General features: G+C 40.6%; 1 protein-coding gene across 1 annotated transcript in view; it reads left to right on the forward strand.

Moving 5' to 3' along the window:
• The window catches only part of Tmem236 (transmembrane protein 236), a 74,777-nt gene that overhangs the window by 25,824 nt on the left and 26,168 nt on the right, over positions 1-22,785 (forward strand). The window contains exons 2-3 of the mRNA XM_001057551.8: positions 16,535-16,607; positions 20,802-20,943. Coding sequence (XP_001057551.1) covers positions 16,535-16,607; positions 20,802-20,943 — 215 coding nt within the window. The remainder of the gene's footprint in view (positions 1-16,534; positions 16,608-20,801; positions 20,944-22,785) is intronic.

The following is a 22,785-nucleotide window of genomic DNA, read 5'->3' on the forward strand; positions in this document are numbered from 1 at the left end:
GAAAGAACGGACATGGGTTCAGATCTCAGCTTTGACATTGGCTTTATGTGAGTTATTTATATTCTCTGAGCTTTAGTTTTCTCAAGAAACAAAGCTTTTTCCTCAAGAAAAAATGTTTTCTCAGAGGAAATATAGTTGCCATTTAGGAGCACTTGGAGAGAGAGAGAGAGAGAGAGAGAGAGAGAGAGAGAGAGAGAGAGAGAGAGAGAGAGAGACTGCGATTGTGCATCTGAAGTCACTAGAACAGTGCCTCACGGCTTTATATAGATGTCAGCGTCACTGACCTTCCGATGAGCTGATTATTTCCGTTTAAAATGTGAACTTGTTTAATCCTTAGAGTAATCCCGAGAAATGGAATAAAATCAAGCTACAACTGAAGAAAAGCAGATGTTGACAGTGGTACTCTTAGAACTTGAAGTATTTTGTAGGATCCCTTTTGTCGTTTGCACATGAAAACTCACTACATCCTCAGAAGTTACTTTTGCATTTACACAAGTGCTTTGGGTTTCCTTTTCTCTGTGACCTACTGGACTGTGCTGTGAATTGACAAGGCGACCATAATTCTCCTTTATGAAGAGGAAGCATGTCACGGAGCTGAAGACTTACACTAAGTCAACAGAAGATATTGAACTTTCACTTGTACCAAACACTTCCTCGTTCCTTTAGACTTGTTGTCCCTTCTTGATTGCCTGTTATCATTCCTATGGATTAGGGAAAGGCTAAGTGGAATAAAGAAAAGCTACTTAAAGTAAATAACTAGGTGCATATGCCAACCCATGAGGGACACCATTTTCTGGAAGTTCAGAACACTCACTGGGGACAGGACAGCTCTGGAGGATGTATGGTGTGCCCATCCAGCTGCAGGGCCCAGAGCTATGTTCCAGGATTTCTCCCTAGTCCTTTTCATAACTTTCATACGACTATTTCAAACTAAGACATGTCAGGAATCTGTAGCAGTGTGAAGTTTCTTGAGTGACATTTTGAATTGTTAGGATTTTGCCATTGCTTTGTTTTAGGCTATGGTCATAGCAACAAAATAAGAACAAACACTTGTTGATCACCTCCAGTGTGCCATACATTCTTCTGAACATGTTGTCTATGAGTAACCCTGGCTGTCCTGAAACTTGCTCTGTAGACCTGGCTGGCCTCAAACTCACAAAGATCTATCTGCCCCTCTTGACTGTTGGGATTAAAGTCCTGGGCCACCACCACCCAGCAGCTGCATCCCTCTTGAGTAAAGATTTCTGAACATCAACTTTGTCCCTTAAAAATCAACTCAATGGCTGGAAGAAATCCCAGAGCTCAGTGTCTAAACTGTCTTGTACAAGATAGGTAGACCATTTGCCTCTTGTTTTTCTTTCTTTAAAACTGGAATCTTAGTAATTTCTGTGGTTTTAATTACCAGAATGGTCTTCCTTATTTATCAGACAAAACCGGCCATTGTGTACCTTCTGTCCCATTCTCTTTGAGACTTCGTCTCCCTTTATACATCAGTGAGCTTGGCTATGGCCAGGATTTCTGCTTATCCCGTCTCCAAACTCTGTCCCTATCATTCCTTAAGCACACTACTCATTGTCCAATCTATAAGCTGCCCATTCTCCGATGTCTCTCCAGGGTGACTTCTCTGAGTCGATCCCAAAGTCTCTCAGACAGATGAACATAGTCAGGTCACCCCCACTGGGCTCAGTCATGGCTCTGGCCATTCTGGTTTTGTTGTTTGTTTTTTGCATTGTTTGTTTCCAGTTTGCAGAATCCCATCAGTCCTTCATGGCCATGGTTCCTGGGTTTTATACAGTTTTAGTAGTCTCCTTGGATGCTCCTTGGCTTTCTAATGTCTGGGTATCATATCTTCATATCCTTTTGATTCAAATGCTGACTTCAACCATCAATTCAACATCATGGGCTCCATTTACAGTCATGCCACCAGCTTTACAACTAAAGGTCCAGTTGATTAAAACTTCTAGAAGATTTACTTCGAAGAGGGGTTTCCTCATCGTGAACTTAAGCAACACCTACAAGCCCCCAAATGCATTAATGTCAGAGGTCATTACCTCTTTGTCTTTAGAACACTTTGTACTGAACATGCATTTAACACAGACGAGGCAAACAGGCAAGTGAAGGGGTAGTTGTATTTTCAAACCTGAATTCGGTAGTTTCTTCTACCCCCTCTTTTTATTTATTCTCCTCTCACACAGCACATCCCAACCACAGCCTTCCACCCCACACTATTCCTACTATCCTCTCCCCAACTTTTCCTCTCTTCCAGATCAACTGCTTTTCCATTTCCTTCCAGAAATGAGCAGGTCTCCCAGGGATATCAACTGAACAAGGCACAGCACTGTGGGAGAAGACTAGGCACAAGCCCTCATATCAAAGCTGGATGGAACAACCCAGTAGGAGGAAAATGGTCCCAAGAGCAGGCAAAGGAGTCAGAGACTCCCCAACTTCCACTGTTAGGAGTCCCACAAAATCACCGAGGTAAACAACCATAACAAATATGTGAAGGAGCTGCAGACTCATGAAGCCTCCATGATTGCTGCTTCAGTCTCTGTGAGCCCCCATGAGCCCTGTATTATGTACTACATGAACCATGTTCTCCTAGTGTCCTCAACCCCTCTGGCTCTAATAATCTTTCCTCCACCTCTTCTTCAGGGTCTCCCAAGCTCTGGAGGAAGGCTCTCTGAAGACAACTGGGCTAGACAACCATCTATGAGTATAGCAGAATATCATTAGGAATCATTTCATTATTTCATTGACTTTGGGGGACAGTTGTGTTTGGTTCTACCCTAGATTTCTTGGTTACTTCTGGTTCCTGGCCATCTAGACAGTGTTGGACATGGTCTCCCTCTCATGGCTCATGCCTCATGTTAGACTAGTAGTTGGCCACTCCCACAAGTTCTTCACCACCTTTATCTGAAGACATCTTGCAGGCAGAATATCTGCACACGTCTTGCAGATAGTCAAAGATTTTTGTGGTTTGCTTGGTGTCCCAATCCCACTACTGGAAGGTTTGACTGATTACTAGTTCAAGCTCCACATCCTCCATTCCTAGATGTCCACATTAGGATCATCCTCATAAGTCCCAGGAAGTTTCCACTATACTAGGTTTCTATTACTCCACAAATTCCCCCCTCTCCAGGTCCAAAATTGTCTCCCCATACTCTCTCCCTCAGTGTCTCTGTCACTCTCCTGATCCCTCCTGTTCCTACTCCTACACGCCCCTAGTACACCCACACAATCCGTTCAAGTTTCTCCTTTCTAGGGGGATCTAGGCATCTCTTCTAGAGCCCTCCTTATTACTTAGCCTCTCTAGGTCTTTGAATTGTAGTATGATCATCCTTTACATAACAGCTAATATTTACTAATAAGAGTCCATAGCATGGTCTGGGTTACTTCATTCAGGATGATTTTTTTTCTAGCTCCATCCATTTGCCAGAAAATTTCATAATGTCACTTTTTTTGTTTGTTTGTTTGTTTGTTTGTAAACTGATGAGTATTACTCCATTGTGTACATGTACCACATTTTCTTTATCCATTTTTTTCAGTTGAAGGACATCTAGGTTGTCTCCAGTTTCTGGCAACTATGAATAAAGCTACTATGAACATAGTCAAACAAATGTCCTTGTGGTAGGCTGGAGCATCTTTTGAGTATATGCCCAAGAGTTGTTTGGCTGGTTCTTGAGGTAGATCAATTCCCAATTTTCTGAGGAACATCCACGGAGGAGTGTTTCCTTTGTTTCACTTCCTTGCCAATATGAGCTGATGCATCTGATTTTAATCTTACCCATCCTGACAGGTATAAGAAGGAATCTCAGAGTAGTTTTGATTTGCATTTCCCTGATAGCTAAAGATGCTGAAAACTTTGTAAGTGTTTCTTGGCCATTTAAGATTCCTCTATTGATAATAATCTGTTTAGATCTGAACTTCATTTTAATTAGATTATTTGGTTTGTTGATTCTCATTTTCTTGAGTTCTTTGTATATTTTGAGTATTAGTCCTTGATCAGATGTGGAGTCGCTAAAAATCTTTTCCCATTCTGTAGGCTGCCATCTGCCATGTTTTCCTATCAACAGTGTCCTTTGCCTTATAGGAGCTTTTCAGTTCCATGTGGCCCCATTTATTTATTGTTATCTTAGTACCTACACTATCAGTGTTCGCTTTAAGAACATTGTGCCAATGGTTCAAGGTTATTCCCTACTTTCTGTTTTATCAGGTTCAATGTGTCTGGTATTATATTGAGGTCTTTGAACCACTTGGACTTGAATTTTGTGCAGATGATAAGTATGGAATAATTTACATTCTTGTACGTGCAAACATCCAGTTAGAGAAGGATCATTTGTTGAATATGCTTTCTGTTTTCCAGTGTGTATTTCTACCTTCTTTATAAAAAAAAATCAGATGTTCATAGACGTGTGAACTTATGTCTGGCTTCTCGATTCAATTCAATTGACCAATGTGTCTGGTTTTATGCCAATACTATGTGTTTTTTATTGCTATGCCTCTGTTAGAGCTCGAAATCAGAGATGGTGATATCTCCAGAAGTTCTTTTATTGTTCGGGTTTGTTTTAGCTATTTTTACTGGTAGTGCTGGTCTTGTTTCTACATATGAAATTGAGTATTATGTTTTCAAGATCTCTAAAGAATTATGTTGGAAGTTTGGTGGGGATTGCATTGAATCTTTAGATTACTTTTAGTAGATGGCCAGTTTTACCTCATTAATCCTATCTATCCATGAGCATGGGATCTTCCCATCTTTTGCCATCTTCAATTTCTTCAAATACTTCAAGTTTTTGTCATCAGGTCTTTCACTTGCTTGGTTAGATATTTTATATTGTTTGTGACTATTGTGAAGGGTGTTGTTTCCTTAATTTCTTCCTAGAGAACTATTTTTTTTTCTTTTAGTTAATCTTGTATCCAGCCACTTCACTGAAGGTGTTTATGTAGGAATTCCCTGATAGAAGTTTTGGGATTGTTTATTTACATTATCACATCATTTGCAATCAACAATACTTTGACTTCTTCCTTTCTCATTTGTATCCCCTTGATCTCCATTGGTTGTCTTTATTGCTCTAGCTAGAACTTCAAGTACTGTATTGATTAGATATGAAGAGAAATTTTAATTTTATGTGTATGGTACTTTGTGTGTATGGGTATTTGTATTTTTAAACCTGGATTCAGTAGTTTCCTTCCCTCACACTTTTATTTATTCTTCTCTCATATAACACACCACAAACACAACCTCTCCACCCATCACTATTCCTAGTACCTCCCCCAACTTTTCCTCCCCCCCAGATCTACTCCTCTGTTCCCTCCAGAAAAGAGCAGGTCTCCCAGGGAAATCAACTGAACAAGGCATAACAAGATACAGTAAGGCTAACTCTCATAACAAAGCTGAATGAGGCAACCCAGTAGGAGGAAATGGGTCCTAAGAGCAGGCAAAAGAGTCATAGGCTCCCCAGCTTCCACTGTTGGGAGTCTCACAGAATCCCCAAGCTAAACAACTGTAACATATATCCCATGGACAGGCTTGTCTTGTTCCTCATTTTAGTGAAATTTGAGTTTCTCTCCAATTACGTTGACTGCCTATAGGCTTGCTGTAAATTGCCTTTTTTATGTTTAGGCATTTCTCTGATATCCCTAATCTCTCCAAGACTTATATCATGAAAGGGTACAGGATTTTGTTAAAGGCTTTTTTGAATCAAGTGAGAAGATCAAATAGTTTTTTTTTCCCTTTCAGTTTGTTTATATGATGAATTACATTGACTGTTTCTCATGTGCTGAACTATCCATGCATCTCTGGCATAAAGCTTACTTAATCATGGTGGATGATCTTTTTGATGTGTTCTTGGATTAATTTTGGGAATATTTATATTGAATATTGTGCTTCTATGTTCATAATGGAAATTGGTCTATAATTCTCTTTCTCTGTTGAATATTTGTGTGGTTTGGGTATCAGGGTACTGTGGCCTCATAAAATAAATTAAAAAAAAATAAAAAAAAATAAAATAAAATTAGTTCCTTCTGTTTCTATTTTGTGGAGTAATTTGAGGAGTATTGGCATTAAGTCTTCTTTGAATGTGTGGTAGAATTCTTTGCTAATACAATCTAGCCCTGAGTATGTTTTTTTTTTTTTTGCTTTGGAGATTTTATGGACTATTTCTATTTCTTTTGAGGCTATAGGTCTATTTAAGTTGTTTATCTGAATTTAACTTTGGTAAGTGGTATCTATGAAGAAAATTATTCATTTCTTTAAGATTTTACAATTTTGTGCAGCATAGGTTTTTAGATGATTCTTTGGATTTCTTTCACGTCTGTTTTTATGTCTCCCCAGTTTTGTTAATTTGGATATTCTTTCTTCATCTTTTAGCTAGTTTGAATAAAGTTTTATACATCCTGTTGGTTTTCTCAAAGAACCACCTCTTTGTTCCACTGATTCTTTATATTCTCTTTGTTTCTATCTTACTGATTTCAGCCCTCCGTTTGAGTATTTCCTGCCGTCTACTCCTCCTTGAAGAGCTTGCTTTTTTTGGTTCTATAGCTCTCAGGTGTGCTGTTAAGTTGGAGAACGAGATCTTGCCTATTTCTTCATGAAGGGACTTAGTGTTGTGAACTTTCCTCTTATCATTGCTTTTATTGTGTCCCCTAAGTTTGGGTATGTTGTACATTTATTTTCATTAAATCTGAGCAAGTCTTTCATTTCTTTCTTTATTTCTGTCTTGACTCAGTAAAGAGTTTTTCAGTTTCCATGAGTTTGTTAGACTTTCTGTTGTTGTTGATGATGATGCAGGTGTTTATTTCATTCTTCTTGCATCTGTTTAGACTTGCAGTCAGTTTTAGAGAGAGCTCCATGAAGTGCGGAGAAGGCATATTCATTTATGTTTGGGTAAAGTGCTCTGTAAGTATGTTAGATGCATTGGTTTACAGTCTAGCTCCAGTAGTTCTCTATTTTAGTTTTTGTCTGGATGACCTGTCCATAAGTGAGAGTGAGTGTTGACATCTCCCACTCTGTGGGTTTGATGTATGATTTAAATTTTAATAGTTTTTCTTTTACAAATGTGGGTGCCCTTGCATTTGAGGCAAGTTAAGAACTGAAATGTCATTTTTGTGGATTTTCCTTTGATGAGTATTAGGTACCTTTTCACCTTCCTTGAGAAATTTTGGATTAAAGTCTATTTTGTTAGATTCTAGAATGGCTACAACAATTTGCCTCTTACATTTATTTACTTGGAAAATCTTTTTCCAACCCTTCACTTTGAGGTAATATCACCTTTTGATGTTAAGATGTGCTTCTTATATGTAGCGCAAGGATGAATCCTGTCTTTGCATCCATTCTGTTATTCTGTGTCTTTTTATTGTAGAACTGAAACCATTGATATTGAGAAGTATCAATGACTGATGACTGTTAATTCCTGCTATTTTGTTGTTGTTGTTTGTGGTGGTGGTGGTTTGTCTCTGTGTGTTTCTCTTCATTTGGTTTTGTTGGCATGAAAGTATTTAATTCTTGTGTTTTCATGTATATAGTTAACCACCTTTTCTTTCTAGTATTGTCTGTATAGCTGTTTTGTAGATAGATATTTTCTAAATTTGATTTTGTCATGAAATATTGTTTTTTCCATCTATCATGATTGAAAGTTTTGCTGGGTATAGCACTCTGGGCTGCATCTGTAGGCTTTCTAGTGTTTGTAGGATACTTGTCCATGCCTTTCTCACCTTGAAAGACTCCATTGAGAATTTGGGTATAATTTTAATAGGTTTATCTTTATATGTTACTTGCTATTTTCCCCTTGCAACTTTTAATACTCTTTTTTGGTATGAATGTTTAGTGTTTTGATTATTATTCAATGAGGGTACCTTCTCTTCTGGTCCATTTATTTGGTGTTTTGTATACTTCTTTTACCTTTATAGGTATCTCCTTCTTTAGATTGGAAATTTTTCTTCTATGATTTTGTTGAAGATATTTTTCTGTGCCTTTGATTTAGGATTCTTCTTCTATTCCTATTATTTTTATATTTGGTCTTTTCATAGTGTTCCAGACTTCCTGGACTTTTTGTGTCAGGAATTGTTTAGTTTTAACATCTTCTTTGATTAGTATATCTATATTTTCTATGCCTGAGATTCTATTTTCCATCTCTTGTATTCTATTGGTAATGTTTGTATCTGTGGTTCCTGTTCACTTACCTAAATTTTCCATTTCTAGATTTCCCTCAGTTTGTGTTTTCTTTATTTCCTCCCTTTTTGTTTTCAGGTTTTCAATGTTTTCATTCATTTCCTTCAACTCTGTGTGTTTCTTTGTTCTTTCTTGGCATTCTTTAAAGGATTTATTCATTTCTTCCAATTTTTGTTTGTCTTTTTCTTGATTTCTTTTAAGTGATTTATTCACTTCATTAAGGACCTCTACCGTCTTCCTAAAGTTCATTTTAAGGTCTTTCTCTTGTGCTTCAGCTGTGTTGGAATAGTCAGGGCTTAGTTACTGTATTCTTAAGCTGGTGTTTTGGCAACTGGGTTAGGGGTGATTGTAGGTCTACATGCTGATTTCTAGGCTTTGCTTTGTTGGGTGGGTATTTTGCTCCTTGTTTGCTGTTTTCTCTCCAGTCTCTGGCCTGTATGGTCTGCTATTGAGAAGGGTTTTTTTCCTGCCCATCTTGGCACTTGTAGAGAGTAGGGGGTGTGGGAGGGGGAATTGGGGAGAGTGTTGTGGCAGTGCTGAGAGGGTAGAGAGGTTCTGCAGGTAGGCATCTACCTGGAGTTCTGATCGGTGTGGCTTCTAGTGCGGCAGGAAGTCTCCCTCAGTCTCCATAGACTATGGAGTTTCACAGATGTGCAGCTTATCTAGTCTTCTGGCAAATGTGGCTTATGCCTGTCCAGGGGTATTTCTCAGTTATGTGAGAACTGAGAAAGCAGGTTAGGTCTTTCAGGTGGCTGCCCTGCCTTCCATTAGTTTATTTTTATTCTGATTTAATATAATTTATACCAGTTTAAACCACTTCTCTATTCAGTTGAAACCTTAAGCTCTTGATAGTATCACTTTGGATGTTGAGAGCCTGACTTGATTCTGTTTTGTCTACAAGTCAGCTGAAGACAACTTCCTTACTTCCTGTCAAGTCACATAAAATGTCTTAGCCTAAATGATCTTACTGGAAATTCTTCGGGTTCACAATAATCTACCAACGTACTCTAATGATTTAAGAAAAATAAGGGCTTGCATAAATAGCTATAACTTTAGCTCTTTGACTTCTTCCCAGTTCCCAATTTCTCAATAATACAATCCTCTTCTAACTAAACATTTACATATGAGCCATTCACTGCCTGGAAGGATTGTCCCCCCCAAACTGACATCAGGGATTCAAATTATCATATCTCTGGCATTTAAGACTGTCTACCTGCTACACTCATATACCTTTCCCAACTATCTCAGTAGGCAAAATCTTCATTTAGTTGATGCCGTTTGCAAACAATTATAGAGAGACCTTTCACCACACAAGGCATTGCAATTCTTCCTCAAAGATTGTGGTCTACTGTAGAAATTATGCAACTCTGCATGGAAAATACTGATGTAATATTGACACTAAGGGAGAGTTTTATTATTATATGTCTATATGAATGTATGTCTGTATGAGTGTCTGTCTGTATGTATGCACATATGTGCATGTGCTTTTGTGTGTGTTACGTACATATGTATGTGTGCATGTATAGAAGCCTGGAGTTGATGCTGTCCAATGTTATTTTTTTTGATGGCGTCTTTCTCATTGAACTATCTAGCTATCTTGGCTACAAGGGCCCTGTTTCTGCCGAGACTGTAGGGACACACTGTGCTGCTTGGCTTCTCATGTATCTCCTCACACTTGCACAGCCAACACTTGACTACTTGCTCCCTCACTGATAACTCTAAAAATTATTCATTATGCCCCACCCTGTCTCACTCCATCAGCCCACCACGGTGCCTTGAATGAAGTAGGTTTTCAAGCTTGGGTATGTGTGGCCACAGGTTTCAAAGTAGAGAAAAGCTCACAGTGTAGACTTAATTTGAGCTGAGCTTGAAAAGAAGAGGGTAGACGGTATCTCCACAGGTGAGGATGGATAACGAGCTGACCGGGGAAGAAGTAGATATGTTTTAAGAAGTGGTGGAAGACCAATGTGTTTCCAAAGGAGCCAGCAGAAAGAAAAGAGCTGTGTAGCATCACAGCCATTGGGAATATGGGATTTGCAGTCAGAACACCCTGGATTAGAGATCAGCTTTTACATCCCAGTGGAGGGCCTGGAGTGAATGAATTAAAGCATCCTCACCAGCTTCAGCAACAGTTAGAGGCTTTTGTGGGTGGGGTCTGGGTGATTGAAACACCGTATTCACTGAAGCACTCAGCATTCAGTAGTAACTTAGAAGATAGTACAAGAGTGTTCTTGTTTGGGGAGTTAACGGATTCAAGGGAGACTTTAGGCAGGAAACATTGATTTAATGACTTAGGGAAAAGAGAATCTTGCAGGTTTCTTAGCAGAGAGTCATTTCCCAAGTAAATTATCTGACCTCTCCACCCACCAAGCTTCCTCCATGAGTAATCTCAGGGCCAGACTTGCTGCACAAACAAGAAGTTTTAACCCATTGGGGTTGAGCTTGGTCTTCTTGTCCTGAGCTCACCTCTTGGGAGAACCTTTTCATTGCACTTTCAATGACCATGACTGTTGAAGTCACAGGGCTTGTGCTTTGGTAATAGTCACGTGGCATTACACCACTGGTCTTCTTTCCCTCTGTGCTGTGTGTATTCAGTGGCATCCAGTTAGTTTAACTGTAAGTGGATATTCAAAGACACTGCTAATATTCTAGCTGAAATCCTTATCTTCTAGAGTTATGCTGCAATGTTTGAAAATCGCCAGAACAAACTGTATGAACGTGGTAACATAACAAAACTTGTCATCTCAAAATCGTAGACACTTAGGAGTCTGAAGTGGGAGAATGTGCGCTGTGCTCACCGGGAAGTATGGTGAGCCAGCCATCTTTCCATTTTCTGGTCTTGAGTTCCATGATCACATGACATTCTTCCTGGCATTGCTCTCCAGATATTCCCTTTGTGCGTGTGCTTCCAAAGCCTTCCTATAACATTGACTTAAACGTCTTTCCTAATATCCTGTTTTAACTTAATTACTTTAGTAAAACATTATTTTCAAATAGTTTCTATTCTGAGGGACTAGAAATAGGGACTCAACCATAACTGGGGTACAGACTTACCCCATAGCACAGCACCCTTAGCAGACTTACCCTACAGCACAGCACCCTTAGCAGACTTACCCTACAGCACAGCACCCTTAGCAGACTTACCCTACAGCACACCACCCTTAGCAGACTTATCCTACAGCACACCACCCTTAGCAGACTTACCCTACAGCACGGCACCCTTAGAAGACTTACCCTACCGCACGGCACCCTTAGAACCCTCAAACTTCACATTTTTTTTTCCTTGAGGAAGTAAATTCCTCCTACTCTCTCAGAAAGTCTTGTTCAGTTCAGTTCTATGTTCAGAGCTCATCTAAACATCCCGATGTACTCCAAATCTCCATTTTATGAGCAAGACTTGGGGAAGGGCTTGTCCTGGGTCAAAATTCCTCTCTATCAGTGAAACCAGACAAAAAGTAGTTTGCAGGACCGAAAGAGATGGACTAAGTATGCTCGCTGCTCTTGTGGAAAATACGAGTTCGGTTTTGATCATCTAGATGTAGGAGATCTGTTGACCTCTTCTGGCTTTTTTAGACGCATGCACGCATGCGTAAAAAATTACAGGCTTTCAAAAAAGTACGTTGCCTCAAAAATACAATCGTGGGACAAAACAAGCATCACCATTCTTTGAGAGATAAACAATAAACAGGAAAGGGAAAGCCATGGCTTCCAAGAATGATCCAACTGAGGACGGAAAATTCCACTCAGGGTTAAGGCTTCAGGATGATTTTCTGTGGCTAGATGCTCCGTTCTCTCTAACCCACCTTCCAGGCCCCCGGGGATGCTGGCTCATGGTTGATACCCTCTGCTCTCTGAATTCATAGAGGAAACCTCCATTTGTTCAGTGTCTGAACCAGTTAGAGCCACTCTTCCCTATTTCAGAATAACGTGTTTATAGCCAAATAGTTCTATCAGCTCATTTCCTCCCGAGAGTCCCAGAAGCCCAACAGCCTTCCTTCATCTCAGCCCTTGTCTCTCATCTTCCGCCTAGGGCTTTCTGCTGATGTGGTTGAATTCACAAGCCTTGATCTCCATCTTCCCTTCTGAAAATATTTTTGCCACTCCTCCCCCTCTCAATATGGATGGGGTAGGAGCTTTCTAAACTTGCAAGGTCTAGTTTCTTGCCTGTCACACACTTTAAAAAATGTATTGCTCTTCAGTTATTTTTTTACCGCCAATAATGAGGAGAAAACAGGCCTCGGCACTACTGTCCATGATTCATTGCTTGGAAGTCGTGGTTTGGATCTGGAAGGTTCCCACAGGCTTGCGTTTTTAATATTGGTTCCCGGCTGTGACGAGCATAGGAGTCCCAGGTTCCACTCTGCTTCTTGTCCACTACCATGTGCAGACTGTCTACCACCCCTTCTACGTCTATGTTTTCTGCACCGTGATGTTTTGAAACCGTCAGCCAAAGTAAGCCTTCCTGCCCCTACCTGGTTTCTGTCTGGTGATTTGCCACAGTGAAGAAAAAGTAACAGAGAGGCAAATTCTGTTGTCCTTGCAACAATGTGCCTGTTCTTTCCCCTCTTACAAGAGGTACCTCCTTCCTCCCAGGTCCCAATAAAACCCTCCTCGTTTCTATCTTACACACCAGAAGTACCTTGCCAGTCAAACCTCCAGCCCGTTTCTGTTCACAAAAGCATGTCTTTTTTTTTCCCTGAGGCAATAGACATTTTCTCTGATCCCTGCCCAGAATCTCCTGTACCATCTACGTTTCCAGCAACCTCTCCAAGGTGTTCTAGGCTTTTCTGCTGCACATCTCAAAGTTTCCCATCACTCACTTCCGAAGCTGCGTCTGCCTTTTCAGACATTTCGACAGCATCTGTCTTGCTCAGTGGCTTACTTTCTAGACATGTTAGAACAAAGCGCCCTCAGCCACATGCTCTATAGACAGCCTATTCTCCATTGGGTTAGAGTCTGGAAGCCTGAGACACGGGATCAGTAGACTGAAGCTGAGGGGTATGAGTGACCTCTAATCTGGACCTCTATCCCAGCCTCTGCTGGGTTCAGATGATTTGTAGCACTCCTTCGCTAATAAGTGAAATAATGGGAAATTTCTGCTTTTATTGCCACACGGCATTCTCCCAATGTTTCCATCTCTTTTTCTACGGCAGTCTGTATTATAAAAATATTGGTCATATTGAGTTAGGACCCATCCTAATGATTTCGTTTTAATTGGCTCATTCTGTGTGAAAATCCCATTTCCAAATTAGGCTGAGTTCCAAGGTACTGGGGCGTTGTGACTTCAGCATGTCTTTTAGGTAAGCACATCAGTTCATTTATGTCTCTTACTAATAAATTATAAGCAGGACTTAATAGTAATTGAAGATCTCTAACACCCAATAAAGAAAACATAAGTAAGGGGTTAGTACTTATGTATTAACTATTCCATTAGCCTATACCAAATATTTTTCAATACTATACAAACTAATGGAATAGTTAATAAATATATGTCTTGTAATTGAAAACTAGCATGTTGCATAATATGAATGTTGGCAACAATCTATAGCACTGTGATCAGGACCTATATAACTTATTATGTAATCTACTTGTGTCACACAATAGATGTATCAGATTCTTTAAAATCTGGTATTCAATAGTAACTACATTGTTACGCATGACTACAATTTTTATCAAGCTTTATACATTCCACAACTGGGGAGGTACACAGGTAGATGAATTGTTGCGTTTAAAATTCCCAAAGGACTTGAATTCATTGTACGTAATTCTGTAAGAAGATCGGAGAATTGGAGAATTATTTTAAAAGTTATAGATGATTTCGTTTTCATTTGTTATGAAAGTCTGGCTTTTATTTTTAGTCAATTATAGATTTTATCCTGAGAAGTTATTCCAGAATCACTAGATTCCCAACTGACTTTTATACATAAAAATATTCAAAAAACAGTGTTCTAGACTCTGGAAGCAAAGAATACACCAAGAATGAGTTAGGTTTGTGAGTTGAAGAAAGAAGAGGAGGATGAGTAACAAAGCCAGAAGAAAAGCAGCAACATCTCAAGTCACCAGAAGGCCACGTGTACAAATCAGGCAGAGAAGAAATGTGGGGAAGGTACCTAGGTGGGGCAGGAGATGACAGTGTGGAGACAGGGTCCACCAAAGCAGATGTGACAGACAGGCACTAGCAAGAGGAACAGGAAGTATGAGACTGAAATGAGGCTGAGGAGAAGCCACTGTGGAGAGCATAACCGGAAAACTGGAATGGCTGGAGGGGTGTGTGTGTGTGTGTGTGTGTGTGTGTGTGTGTGTGTGTGTGTGTGTAGTGTAGATCATTTTAAATGAGGAAGAAAGGCTTTCTCAAAGAAAGCATGGGCTAGGGTGGGAAGGATGAGTTGTATTTCAAATGCATTGCATATCCACCAGAGATGTCTGTGATTGCAGTAAAATATACTTAAGATAAAATTTATGACCCTAACCATTTTGTGTACTGCTCCGAGGTATTAAATGCATTTATGTTGCCAGGCAACTATCTCTGTCAACCATCTGTCTATGAACTCTTCTCATCTCTCAAGATCGAATCTTTGTGCTGTCGCAAACAAATTCCCCATCCCTTGCACCCACCCTCCTATTTTTGGAGATATGGTGATAAAATGTGTTTTACATTTTAAAACGTGACTCCAGGGGAGGTGGCAAGATGGGTAAGGGTGCCAGCATGAGAAACTTAAAGTGTCAATCCCCAGCCCTCAGGTAAAAATCTTGGCATGGGTGGATGTGTGGACTAGAACTCTAGCATTGTGGGGACAGAGAAATCACTGGGCATAAAGTCCAGTTGATGTGGCGAGCTTCAGGATCAGCAAGGGACCCTATCCCAAGGTATAAGGCAGAGATCAAGAGAGAAGGCATTAGGTGGTTTCAAGAATGGAAACAGGAAACCTGTTGGGAAAAATTACAAATGGGAACTGACTGTGGACGGGTTCTGGTTTGAGCAGAGGGTGGGGTGGACTGGGATTTTGCAGGAAGTCGGAAAGAAAGAGGTGGCAGGTTATGGTGAGTGTGGGGGAGGGGTGGTGGTCTACAGTGAGTGTGGGTGGTGTGTTGTAGTGAGTGTGGGGGAGGGGTGGTGGGTTACAGTGAGTGTGGGGGAGAACTGTCATTCTTTATATATATATCTAGTTTGTACTGCCTCTTAAACTTTCAGGTAGATATGGCTGTTAGGTGACTAAGTCTAGAGCTGAGGGGACATTAGGGTTCGGTAATTGAGGGAGATTATTTAGAGGAGGAATAATCCTCTGGACAGTCTCCTCTTACAGAAGTTGGGTTATGAGGATGGGGACCCCAGGGTAGCAAGCTTAGCTACCATCCCGTACCCGTGGTCTGTTAGGACACTGCAGGAGTGTAGCTCTGATCTGAGACACAGAGCAAAGCAAGCAACTTCCTTCTTTATATTTCACTTTATTAAAGGGACAAAATAAGTAGTTCTGATATGCCTCTCTTAAATCGCACGGTACCCAGTGTTAGCTGGTGGGAGTGGGTACGGCTTACAGAGGGGCTTCTGTCCTCTGTTGATGACATCTGTGTCTAACATGGATCTGGGATAAGAGGCATTCAGCAGTAAGGAGGGAGTACTAATACTCTGAAACTATTCAATACTTCTTATACTGAGGAGCACTTTATAGGAATGTAATTAAGGGAAGGGAAGGAGAGATACATAAACAACAACAACAAAAAGCTTCATGAAGCAGGTGACATGGCTCAGTGGGTGAAGTGCTTATCCCACAAGCAAGGAGACTTGAACTCCAGAACCCTCCTCATAAAGGGCCAGACTTCGTGTCTCTATGGGAAGTTAGGAGGCAGGGACCAGAGACTCCAGAAACTTGTGGGTTAGTCCCAGCACACCCAGAGGTAAGATAACGAGAGACCAAACCACAGACAAGGTTCAGGTGAGGATAATCCACAAGATATCCTCTGACCTCTCTACGCTGGCTTCACCGTCGCTCTGTACCTGCACTCACGCATACTCTGTCTTCTGTCTTAATTCAGGAAAGTAAGCATCCCTTTGATTTTCCTTGTCATAAAATACAGCGTGATATTTATTTCATATCTTAATTATTAGCTTACTAATTATTTGGGTTATTTCGGAAACCTCTCAACTGTTTGTTAGAGAAAGGAATTCTGTTTTTTTTTTTTTTCTGCATATTGTTACTTTTTGCCATGCTCAAACATTTGGGAAATGGAAATAGGGAAGCAGTGAACTTCTTAGAAAAAGCTATAGATGAATGAAAGCAGAACTACAAAATTAGCAAAATGTAACAGGAACTGTTGACGGGCCGTGATGTTGCTGTTGCTTATATATATTTTTTTCTCCTTTGCTAGGCGACCTGTTCTGGTGATGTGTGTCGTGCTCACGACCCTTCCCAGCTTCAGCTTCTCCATCGCAGTGACCGAGGTATGCAATTTTGATTTCTTCTGCTGCAGGAGTATGAGATCTTAAAACGGCATGGTTTTGAATTTCAAGAGAATAGCATACCCAAGTCATCTTCTGTGGTTTACTTTACTCCAATCTTTTTCCAAAATAATATATGTGAACACACACACACACACCACACACACACACACACACACACACACACACACACACACACACACCTTATTGTAAGATAATTGTTACTTCCATGGTTTAAGGGATAGTCTGGCATTCAGCTTTTAAAACACATTACTTCTGTGCTCGTGTATGTGATACACGATGCGAAGTCAGAAGGAGTAAAGGATGGCAGTTGATCTACATTCTTACCCACTTACCTATGCTAAGGCTCCCATTGATAAATACTTCCCACATGTTAACTGTGTCGATGGCCTTTTGTTCTGATGAAACATGAGTTCAAAAGGTTTCCAGCAGACAACCAGACCATAGGTCAAGACTAATAGTCAAGGTCCACAGGTCGAAAGACCCTTACTTTCCGTAGAAGTCAGGAAAGGCCTTACCAATGATGTCATTAGCTTGCAAGATACTGGGATAGAGAACACCAACACTTGTGGGGAGGGGCAAGGGAGGCGGTCCCAAGAGTTCTCATTTCAGTTCATAAAGTCATACTGGGATGTGGTAGCTTTTTCCTTATTATTTCCTAAGACGTCTCACTCATTGTATAAATGTCCCCTCACATAATGTTCTTGTTTTATTAAATTTACATCAAGAGAAACCCCATTTGAAGCACAACTGTATCGTATTAACAGAGTGCCACAAAACTGATCCCTATGCAAACAAACTCAGGTCACGAAATGCAGCCTGAACTGCTCCACCCCGACTGGCTTGGCCAGCCAGACCTCCCTTTCCTTCCTCCCTTCACCAGGACATTTACCACAGAGTCATTTACCTACTTTTGAATTTTCTGCCAGGGGAAGTCAAATTACGACTACTTACTGATTCCATAGTGGTGTATGCCTCCTACTTTATTCAAAAGTATGGTGTGAGGCTCATTCACGTGTTTATTAGTTCACTTATTTCCACTGCTACAGATACAAGGGTCTCATCTCGAAGCTATTGTAGTTCATTTGGTTTTTGAGCCTTGGTGGGCACTAAGCGTATACCTTATCTCCGAGCTACACCAGCCCAGCCTGATGTGCAGCTTATGTTTTAGTTGAACACTTCTGTTTGGCTGTTGCTGTTGCTGCATCGAAGAGGACGGAACCTGGGGCCTTGCACACTTGAGGCGAGGGCTCTATTACTCAGCCATCTCCTCAGGCCAGTCAGTTCTGTTCTTGAAGACACATTCATTTTTGCCATTTCAGGCTCACGTTGCTGGGAACTAGGTCAAACATTTTTACAGATGCGCCATGCAACAGTTGATTTAACACGCAGGAGAAGAGTAGATGGGTTATGTATTATACGATATCCGACCAGTTGATCATGTCAAGCGAGTATCAAGGGAGACTGTGCCGACGTCCGCGTGCTGACTCCAGGAGCAGAGAATGGATGATCCCTAGGCTTCCCGTTCTTCACCACGCCCTGCCTTTAGTCTTTAGTTCTTTCGAGGGACATTGTTTTGAGACCCGTTGAACTTTGGGATTTTATCTTTTTTCAAGTTAGCAAGGTTACACATCTTTTCATGCTTGTTCATTCACCTCTGCCTGTCTTTTAGAATTGATTTACAGAGTGAGCAGATTATGTTTATGTATTTAGAAAACACACACACACACACACATGCACACACACATGCACACACACACACCACATACACACACACCACACACACACACACACCACACACACCACACACACACACACCACACGCACACACACATGCACACACACACACACCACATACACACACACCACACACACACCACACACACACCACACACACACACCACACACACTCAAACACACACACACCACACACACACCCACACACACACATACACACACACATCACACATACCACACACACACACACCACACACACCACACACACTCAAACACACACACACCACACACACACCACACACACACCACACACACACACACCACACACACCACACACGCACACACCACACACACACACACACACACCACACACACACATACACACCCCAATAATTAAAAAGAGACCATTTGACAGAGAAGGTGGAGGGTAGGTAATGTGGAAGACTTATGAGGGAGGAGAGGGAAGATGAAATGGTGTAATTATATTATAATCTCAAAAATAAAAGAATTATTTAAAAATGGTACGAAAGTGCTGTCTACATGTTCAAATTACAACCCCTTTATGATGTATCTACGGTAAATATGTTCATCGTGGGACTTGCCTTCGCAGTTTTACTGGTGTCATTTGATGAAAAGGTTTTGTTTGTTTTACTTAAGGAGTCTGATTTGCCAACTCTCTCATCTGTGCAAATGCTTCCAGTGAGTGGGCTGAGGTGACTTTTGAATCTAAAGTGCAAATTCCTAAAGATCTCATCTCGTCTTCTGGAAAATGTGTTTTTCTCCTCCTCCTCTTCCTCCTCCTCTTGCTCCTTTTCTTCTTCCTCCTCTTCCTCTTCCTCCTCTTTTTCCTCTTCCTCACCTTCCTCTTCCTCCTCTTCTTCCTCTTCCTCACCTTCCTCTTCCTCCTCCTCCTCTTCTTCCTCTTCCTCACCTTCCTCTTCCTCCTCCTCTTCCTCTTCCTCACCTTCCTCTTCCTCCTCCTCTTCTTTTGCTTCTTCGTCTTTGGACGCACAGTCCAGCTTTAATGAAATGTTATGTGGTGTAGGGATGGGATGGGATGGGTCAAGTTTTGTTTTTGTTTTTGTTTTTGTTTTTGTTTTTGTTTTCCCAAGGAGCTGAGCCCAGTCCTTTGTCCCTTGTCTGTTTCCATAGAGTCCTCTTTTAGCCAGGTGCTCATGTGAGTCACCTGTCCTTTAAGCTCTGTGTTCATGTGAGTGACCTGTCCCCATACTTCCGGTTTTATCACTTTGCCTGTCTGTTCTGTGCTCATTCACACCACACAGCTTATTCTTGTGGCTTTATCTTATAAACGCATTCTATAGACGCAGAATATCAAATTGCTCTAGCCTCTCTTCTACAATGTTTTGCCCTTTTATTTCCACACTCTTTTTAGAATGAGCATTATAATTGACATGCTGACTGAAGTTTTATCTTTTAAAACAGTTTTTATTTTTTTTGTTGTCATTAGTAATTAAAAAAGAATAAATCTCTTTGGGAGCATTTGTTTCATATATAGTGACATAGTCTATGAGAATGATGTTTAATTTTTCATTCTTAAATACTATTTATTACTTTCTCTTGATTTATTAGGAGTTCTAAGATATCCAGGACAAGCTGGTTAGAACTGGTCATGAGAACATCTTTGTCTTGTCTTTGAGAGGAAGCTTCCAATATTCCACCATGAATATGATGCATGCTGTATTTTGTTTGGTCTGTTCTTTATAGAAACCATAAGCAGATGAAGAAGAAAGCTAGGCTGAGCTTACCTGGGGCTGCCAGAGCTCTGCTTAGCGTGGAAATTGGAAGGAATGGCCCATTTCACTTTTACTGTACACACACACACACACACACACACACACACACACACACACACACAGACTCGCACTGATACATACTCACGCACATAAACATACAATGATACATATATTCAGATACACACTTACACATATACAGATATACACATAAATATATACAGACATGGACATACATACACACAGAGATGAGCAACACACACACAGATATACAGACACAGATACATACTGACATAGACACAGACAGACAGACAGACACAGACACACACAGAGACAGACAGACAGACAGACAGACAGACACCAGAAATGAGGATCAAATTAAATCCAGGGCCTCATATCTGCCAGGCAAATGCTCTACCAATGAACTACATACGCAGCCTTTTATTATTATATTTTTGGCATTCATTTAGGGGGCTCTATTTTAAATAAAACCTTGTGTTAATCTTCATTACATATTTAGAAATGGTTCAAAGACTTGTGGTTGAAACCTGAGAAACTAAAACCAGGGCTTTGAAATTTTCAGTGAACATATTTATGCTAAGTTTAGCACTGTCTGCAAATTATTGACGGAGTTTAGAATAAACAAAGCAAACTGATCAAATGTGCTTCTGTGGCTTTCTGGAAACAGGTTCAAAAGAACATCAACGGCTCGGCTAATTTGCTGTCTGATTCCTTACCTGATCTGCCAGTATCTCTGGTTCTGTTGTCCCTGATCGTGGTTGACATTATTGAAAAACTCAGGATATATCCTCTCAGAGGGAGTCAAATGGGTAAGTGTTCTTTCAAATATCAATACTAATTTTTTTATTTATCTTTTATCTTTTCTGGTATTCTGTTGCTTGATAAAAAGTATGACAGTGTTTCTTTTTTATTAATTATTTTATTTATTTACATTTCAAATGTTGTCCCTCTTCTCGGTCTTCCTTATGCAAATTCCCACCCCTTTTCCCTCCCTTTTGCCTCTAAGAGGGTGCTCCTCCACCCAGTCACTCCTTCCTTACTCCTCTAGCATCCCCCGTTGCTGGGGCCTCCACAGGACTAAGTGCCTCTCCTACCATTGATACCAGATAAGGCCACCCTCTGTTACATATGTAGCTGGAGCCATGGACCCATCCATGTATACGCTTTAGTTGATGGTTTAGCCCCTTAGAGTCCTAAGGGGTTTGCTTAGATGATATTGAGTTTTTTGTTTTGTTTTGTTTTTCCCTATAGGGTTGCAAATTCTTTCAGTTGTTTCAGTCATTTTCCTAACTCTTCTATGGGGGTCCCCAGGCTCAGTCCGATGGTTGGCTGTGGGTATTTGCATCTGTCTTAGTCAGGTGCTGGCAGAGCTTCTCAGAGGACAAACATTCTAGGATGCTATCTGCAAGTGCTTCTTGGCATCAGCAACAGTGTCAGGGTTTGGTGTCTGAGGATGGGTTGGGTCCCAAGATGGGGCAGTCTCTGGATGGCCTTTCCTTCAGACTCTGCTCCCTTTGTGTGTGTGTGGGGGGGTTCCCTATGTTTCCTTTAGACAGGAACAATTCTGGGTTGAAATTTTTGAAATGGTGGGTGTCGTCATCCCTCCACTGGGAGCCATGTCTGTCTACTGGAGATGGTCCCTTCAACTTCTTTCTCCCTGCTGTTGGGTATTTCAGCTAAGGTCATCTCCATTCAGTCCTAGGAACAGTGGTGGGTGGGAACCGGGTGGGGGGGACCTCTAGAAAGTCCCAGATGCCAGGGATGCAAGAGATAGTGTTTTTTTAATCACTGAGAACCTTGAAAATTAAGATACCTAGACATAAAAATTTTTAAAAAAATTGATACCAGTCATTATTATTTATATTTTGGTAATGCCTATAAAAATAAAATAAAATACCTAATACTAATTACTTAATTTAATATTTAATACCAGTAAAGCTTAATGTGTACTCTAGCAAGAAAACATTATTGACATGTTATTTTTGAAATGTTCTTAAATTCTTAAATTTAGAAGGATTATATAGTTTGGGGCCCTGTTTAGTGGCACACAGCTGTGTTCTTGCTGAGATGGGAGGACCAGGAGTTGGAAGTCAATCTGAATTACATAGCCAGACTCTGTCTCAAAAAATAAAGGAACAAAATGAAAGGAACAAAAAGTCATTTCATTTGAAGACCTTTGGTACAAGAATCAGTGTAACAACTACACATCCTACTTATGACTTGGAGAATTGCATACTTTAAATTATGAATTATTTAAAAAGCCAAAATTCACATTAGTAAAGAAGAGACAAACCACTTTCCTAGAAAGTTGAAATTAAGTATAGGCTGACCTCTAAAATGTATATCATGAGTTGAGTACTTTCTTTGTCCAGACATAAATTCTTTCCAGTTCCATTTAGTTCCCTGTGCTAATTTTGATTGACATGCTGTATTTTAAGAATACAATTGTGGGGGTTGGGGATTTAGCTCAGTGGTAGAGCGCTTGCCTAGGAAGCGCAAGGCCCTGGGTTCGGTCCCCAGCTCCGAAAAAAAGAATCAAAAAAAAAAAAAAGAATACAATTATGTTGGGTGTGTACTTGAAATATGCAGCCATTGGGAGATCACTCCCGACAGGTGGATGAAGGAGGTTTCAGAGTGGCAAGGGTAACAGC

This window comes from Rattus norvegicus, chromosome 17 (genome assembly GCF_036323735.1).
Source record: "Rattus norvegicus strain BN/NHsdMcwi chromosome 17, GRCr8, whole genome shotgun sequence".
NCBI classification, from domain to species: Eukaryota; Metazoa; Chordata; class Mammalia; order Rodentia; family Muridae; genus Rattus; species Rattus norvegicus.